We start from the raw sequence: 7,500 nt of genomic DNA on the forward strand, positions 1-7,500 counted from the left end.
ATATATGTGTGAGTGTATGAATCATTGTAAAGAGTGAAGCTAGTGAAAGTTAGGAAGAACAGAAGCCGTGAAAGCCAGATCTCGGTAAAGGCGAAAAGAAACGGAAGCCGAATAAACACAAATGAATCCGGATGAACACGATAGCTCATCTGAACGCTTCTTTGAAAGTGAAAGTGAACGTACTTAGTACCAAGGTCTATAGAGCTTGCTTAGTACTGAATGAGACAGCGGGCGTTCCAATCGTGACCTTAAAGCGCGAAAAGAAAAGACCCGACGCTGGGAAGGAAATAATCGCCCGAAGAGGGGAAATAATAATGGAAGAAGTTGCGGACTCCCGGCACGGAGACATTAAAACAAATGGGCGTTAGTGGGTGTCGCATTACGGTAACCAAATGACCTTTTTCCAGACGTAAAAGTCCCCTTTCGGAAGCAGCTCCGAGGCGCGAGAAGGCGCCCTTAATGGTTCATAAAGTTCCTCCTCTCCCTGCGTGCTTGCAACATTGTCGGAACATTTTCGACATCAAAAGCGGGGAGATTAACGTCTCTCCAAAAGGTCTTTGGCGTTGATGACAAAAACTTTTGATTAATTATATGCGAGGCATCTTCTTTTGATGCCGCGGATCGTGGAGGGTGGCAAAACAACGGAATGCGACGGAAATGTTTATCTTGAGTAAGTCAGTAGGGAGAAATCTGAGAGACGGAATGAGGGAGCGGAGCAGATGAGAGGAAAAAGGGTACTTAGTCTAGATTCCCTGCTTGAGAGGAGAGAGAGAGAGAGACTTTAATCCCATTTGTCTGCTGCGAAGTCTAATCCAATCCCTCTCGCCTGCCAGGCTCCTCCGGGTCTTGTGAGGAACATAACTCTGTATCCAAAGCCTTTCTATGCAGCAGACCGTACCCATCTGGTATGAGAGGCGATGCGTCGCAGTGTGACCCAGGAGAAAAGAGAGGAACATATGATGTATCAGTGATTTGAAAATGCTTGACAAAGTGATAATGTAAATGCTTTGCAAAGTGGTAAAATTGAAATTCTTACGGTATGATATCCCACGTTTTACTAAATTGAAAAAACATTTAAATGATAGGGAGAGGGCGTGTCACGTTCTTGTTTTATTGTTTGCACACACAAAAGCTTGGGGTTCTGGGAGTCAATAAGAATGAACAGATTATTATGGAATAATATTTGGAAATGAGTTTTATTTTTGGAAATGTATAGTTTCCAGAGAAGGATACTCATATGTTTGTTTATAAAAGGGAAATATTGAGGAAACTAGTTTGTTATATGACATTTAACCACAAGGAAAGGGGGAAATACACATAGGTATTCTTAAAATATATCTTCTCGTTCTTGGGAACCTCTAAAAATCATTAATATTATTATTATTATTATTATTATTATTATTATTATTATTATTATTATTATTATTATTATTATTATTATTATTATTATTATTATTATATTATTATTAGATGGAAAAATATTCTCAAAATAACGCCTCTTGCTCTTGGGAACCTATGTTAATTATTATTATTATTATTATTACTATTATTATTATTATTATTATTTTATTATTATTATTATTATTATTATTATTATTATTATTATTATTATTATTATTATTATTATTTTATCTCAGTCATCCTATTCGACTGCGTGGTTTTTATAATGTGGGGTTCCTGGTTGCATCCTGCCTCCTTAGGAGTCCATCACTTTTCTCACTATGTGCGCTGTTTCTAGTAGGACACTCTTCTGCATGAAGAGATCAAGAGTGGCTGGAGGTTATTGGATCGTTATTCGGTCGAAGTAAAATCAATATAGATGTAAGTGGAAATTAGAGATGAAGTGGGGGAAAGGAAGGCTATGCAATTAAGACATGCGAACTTGATCTGAAAGAAGAGCAAATAGACGAATATGGCCACGGCTCAAAATAAAATGAAATATGTCAGGTGCCTTTGCTTTACAAAAATAAGTAAATAGATAAATAAATAAATAAATAAATAAAGTAAAAATAGGCCTCAGTCTTATATGATAAAAGACTCTTGACACCTTTCCGTAGTGTTTCTTATTATTATTTTTGTTTAAGACTCGGTTTGAAAATGAGGTAAAGTTATTGGTGATTTCTAAGAAAAAACAAAAACTTGTTTTGAATGAAAACAACCCTGACTTTAGAAGAAAAAGCTTTCATTTGTTTATGATTTTCATGGCCCGCCCTTTTAAATTTTTATTCTATTTACTGTTTATGAACGAATACTTTGAATTGAGATTTTAGAGGCGATGAAGACCTTACTGATCATTATTTCAGAAACGTTGATTTTTGAGAGCGAATAATAATAATAATAATAATAATAATAATAATAATAATAATAATAATAATAATAATAATAATAATAATAATAATATGACAACATAACAGATAGGGTGATGCGTGCCAATAGACCAGACTTGAAGCTGATTGATAAAACCAAGAAGAAAGCATCACTCATTGATGTCGCAATACCATGGGACACCAGAGTAGATGAGAAAGAAAGAGAAAAAACTTATTAGTATTAAGCCCAGAAAATAGAAGTAAGAAGGGTAAGGGATATGCCAATAGAAATTGTACCCATAATCATAGGAACAATAGGCAAGGAACCTGAAAAAAACTAGATGCCGAAGTAGCTCCAGGACTCACGCAGAGGAGTGTACTATTAGAAATAATATAGTGATAATAATTTACTGATGTTCCCAGAAGCAAGAGGATTCATTTTGAGAATATATCTACATCTCATCTAATAATAACGTAATAATTTGCTGAGGTTCCTAAGAGCGAGAAGATATTATATTTTGAGAATATCAACTGCGAAGTCCCTCCTTCCAGGCAAGATTAGATGAGGAACCTTCTGTCTAAGGAACTAAATCCGATCCTGAAAGCAAGGGATGTACCGGAAAATCTCTCTCTCTCTCTCTCTCTCTCTCTCTCTCTCTCTCTCTCTCTCTCTCTCTCTCTCTCTCTCTCTCTCTCTCTCTCTCTTCTCTTCTCTGTTTATTTAAATCAAGATTAGTTTGTAATATTTTCCCATCCACCTATCGTATTTATACTCATTATGTTCGGCTTTACTATCGAACATACAACACACACACACACCGCACACACACACCACACACACACACACACACACACACATATATATATATATTATATATATATAATATATATATATATATGTGTGTGTGTGTGTGTGTGTGGTGTGTGTGTAAATTACCTATGAATACACACGATTATGTATACCTACCGCACTCAATACACAAGTACACAAATTCAAGTCTCAGTTCAATCCTCCTACCCTTACGCTTGTAGGTATACTTGAACAAACACTAAAGTTCTTGGCCGGATTTCATTATTAATTTGAACACACACACACAAAAAGTGTCAGTGATTCATTACGAAGCACATCAATCAATCATTCAATCAGCCGCCGAGTTGATTCATCTTTCGGCAACTTCAAAGGACCTCCGGCCAAAAAAGGCCTGATTACAAACGGGGGAATTATTCAGCATTTAATTGTTATGAGCTGCCGCCGCCTGTCTGTTTGTTTGTCTGTCTGTCTGATTGCACTTCATAAAGGCAATGTGGATTCGGTAATGGATTCAGTAATGAATTCAGACTTTATTGCCTGAAGAGACCCAGCCTTCCTTTTTTTATTTATTCTTTTTAATAAATCATGCGATGTGTTCCACCGACTTGAAACCGCTATCTTCATTATCATCATTATCATTTTTATCACTGTCAGAACAGACGTAGGACAATGAGCGTATCCTATATATTTCATGGTAAAATAATCCTCCGTCATTATCATATCATCATTTTTCAGGTCTTAAAATAGTGAATAGAAGTTATGTATTGTGGTAGATTCACCATTCTTTTGTTCACCATCAAACTGACACATATAAACCTGTATCTTATGGCGAATTCGTCTTCATCATCACCATCGGTTTCGAACTCATAGAGACTTCCTCGTTGGACGATGGGTTTACGTGCTCGCCTACCGATTCGGTACTGGGACTTTATGGACACCTTGTGTATATACATATAATATATTATATATATATATATATATATATATATATATAATATATAATATATATATATATAATATTATATATTCATATATCTTATATATCTATATATCTATATAGATATATATATAATAATATATATATATATATCTACTACTATATATATAGATAGAATATTATATATATAATATATATATATATATATATAGATTATATATTATATTGATATATATATATATATATATATATATATATATATATATATAGATATATATATAGTATCTATATATATATATATATATATATATATATATATATATATAATATATAGATTATAGGTATATATATATATATATAGATATATATATAGATATATATATATAGATATATATATATATATATATATATATATATAATATATTATATATATATATATATATTTGTAGTACAATCCTCTCATATAAGTCATAAACGCCCACACATACACACACACACACACACTCACACACACACACACACGCACACACATACGACACACGCTTGTTTCAGTGAGCCCAACAAAAAGAATTGATCAATAATTTATAAAAAAAAAAAAAAAAAAAAAAAAAAAAAAAAAAAACTTTCATTTGATTTCCCTGTTATCAATTGCAGGTGCAACGACAGGCTTGAACATCGCCCGGCTGTCGGTGCCACGGGTCGTTCAGGCGAACACGACCTCAGTCGTTCTAGACTGCGACTATGTCGTCGAGGAGTGGGAGCGAGATGGCCTCGTGGTCAAGTGGTAAGTACTTGCAATGAATGAAAAGTAAACGAACAAACACATTTTAGCCATAAGTTATATGGTTTGATTATCATTGCATGTTAAGTCCTGAAATTTTTTTATTATAAACTCAAATCCTCTAACTTCATTTAATCATATAGAGTTTGGTACCTGAATTAATTTGTAAGCATAGCTTAAATCCTTCAGATACATTAAAAATCAAAAATGAAAATTAGCCACGTAAAGTGTTTTGATAACAGACACACTTCTCCCATCTACATATCAAGGTTATTGAAATTAGCTTCAGAAGCGTCATGATATATTCTAAAATGTAAGTTCATGATAAATTCATTGCAATGCAGATACTGAAGTTTTTTAGAACAAATTAAATTCCTGCTACTCCCTGCTGAATTATTAGCAACTTGCAATGATTCAGCAGGGAACACCAGGAACTTAATTTGTTGTCAAAAACTTCAATAGCTGCCTTGGCAATGAATTTATCATGAACTTACATTTTATAATATATTACAAAGCTTCAGAAACTAATCTCAGTGATCTTAATACGTAGATGAGAGATGTAAGTCTGTTATCAGGAATCTTTCAATGGGTAATGTTTTTATTATTATAATTATTTTTCAATGTATTTGAAGGATTTCATCTAAGCTCAAAAAAACCTCCTGCTGCCAAACTTGATATGATTAAATGAAGTTAGATGATTTGAGCTTACAATAAAAAAAATTTCAGGACCTAACATGCAATGATTTTACAATGAAGCTAAAGATTTGAGTTTATTCTCACGAAAATTTGAGTACCCAACTTGCAATAATTTTAGGAAGAGATTATAGCAGCAATTCTCAACCAGGGGGTATTTCTTCCCGGGGAGTTTTCAGAACTTCAGGGCGAGGGGAATTGCAACCACAGATTGGCAGGCTCAAACTGGCTCTACGACCACACAAAATTCAGTGTGCATCGTTCCGTACTATTGAGAGGTCACCCTGGGCTTTCTTTCAGTCAGTTTGTGTTTTTGTGCTAGTATTTTGTTGTATATTATTAGGAATGCACCTTTTCAGGCGACAATTTTGGAAAAGGGGCTGCTAATGGCATTCTGACATAAGGTGGAAGGGTGTATGAGTCAAACAAGAAAATAAAAAAAAGCTTGAGAACCTCTGGGTTAGAGGATTGAAGGTTATACCCAAAAAAAAACTTCCACTAACTAAGTTGCAATTACTTTAGGATGAAGTTGGAGGGGATAAGACCATACTCATAAAAATCTCAGCATATAGGGTAAACGACCAAATGGCCACCATTTCACTCGAAATGACCACTTTTTTTCGCTCGATATTTAATTGGTGAAACAACAATACAATTACATCTTTAAGCATTCCATTCCCAAGATTACGTTTCGATCTTTTGAATGGTATGCTTAAAGATGCAATTGTGTTTGTTGTTTCACCAATTAAATATCAAGTAAAAATGTGGTCTTTTCGAGTGAAATGGTGGGCATTTGGTCGTTTACCCTAATTTGTAAAGATTTATAAAGACTTCAGAATGAAGTTAGAGGATTATTGTCTACATTCACAAAAATTGTAGCAGCAATATTGCCACAAGTTAACTCAAAGTTAGAGGAATTGATTGCATGCTGATGAAAATATCAAAATGTAATTTGCAATAATTTTGTTATATAGTTATATCATTTGCAATAATTTTATTATATTGTTATAGAATTTGCAATAATTTTGCTATATAGTTATAGAATTTGCAATAATTTTGTTTTATAGTTATAGAATTTGCATTAATTTTGTTATATAGTAATAGAACTTGCAATAATTTTGTTATATACGTAGGTATAGAATTTGCAATAGTTTCTTTTATTTAGTTATGGAATTTGTAATAATTTTGTTATATAGTTATAGATTTTACAATCATTTTTTTATATAGTTATAGAATTTGCAATAATTTTGTTATATAGTTATAAAATTTGCAATAATTTGGTTATATTTATAGAATTTGTAAGAATTTTGTTATTTAGTTATAGAATTTGCAATAATTTTGTTGTATAGTTATAGAATTTGCGATAATGTTGTTATATAGTAATAGAATCGACCCCATATCATCAAATCGTATCTCTTGACTTACAATGATTTGAGTTTGTTCACACAAAAAAGAAAACAGCTAACTTTAAATAAATATTATATGAATTCAGATAATTTCAGTTTAAGCTACAAACACTCAAATTATCTGAATTATGCTAAAAAAAACTCAGTAGTTAACTTGCTATTATTTTATTTTGAATTTGAGAATCTTACTCAATATTCGAAAAATCTATAGTTTATTGCAGTGGTTTGAGTATGAAGTTACACATGTGGGTAAAGTAAATAGAATAACTAACTTTGACCGCAGTTCAGATCATTCTAATTTTGTCTAAATTCCACCAGAGATTCAAACATGTTACTTTTAATACTCAGTTTTTCTGAACATGTCTACGGTAATCTGAATTTATTTACCTTTTAATCAATATGAAAATTGATAACCCACCATGCAAATTACCTTTACACAGACTGATCAAAGAGATATTGGTAAATACTAACGCAGTTAGCGACATGGGTGTACAGACTCAAATTATTATATATATATATATATATATATATATATATATATATATATATATATATATATATATACA

General features: G+C 32.3%; 1 protein-coding gene across 3 annotated transcripts in view; it reads left to right on the forward strand.

Annotated features, from left to right (window-relative positions):
- The window catches only part of LOC135226489 (uncharacterized), a 389,188-nt gene that overhangs the window by 337,034 nt on the left and 44,654 nt on the right, over nucleotides 1–7,500 (forward strand). For all 3 annotated transcript variants that reach the window (XM_064266106.1, XM_064266105.1, XM_064266107.1), the window contains one exon: nucleotides 4,709–4,838. In XM_064266106.1, the coding sequence (XP_064122176.1) occupies nucleotides 4,709–4,838 (130 nt within the window). The remainder of the gene's footprint in view (nucleotides 1–4,708; nucleotides 4,839–7,500) is intronic.

This window comes from Macrobrachium nipponense, chromosome 14 (genome assembly GCF_015104395.2).
Source record: "Macrobrachium nipponense isolate FS-2020 chromosome 14, ASM1510439v2, whole genome shotgun sequence".
Taxonomy (NCBI): Eukaryota; Metazoa; Arthropoda; class Malacostraca; order Decapoda; family Palaemonidae; genus Macrobrachium; species Macrobrachium nipponense.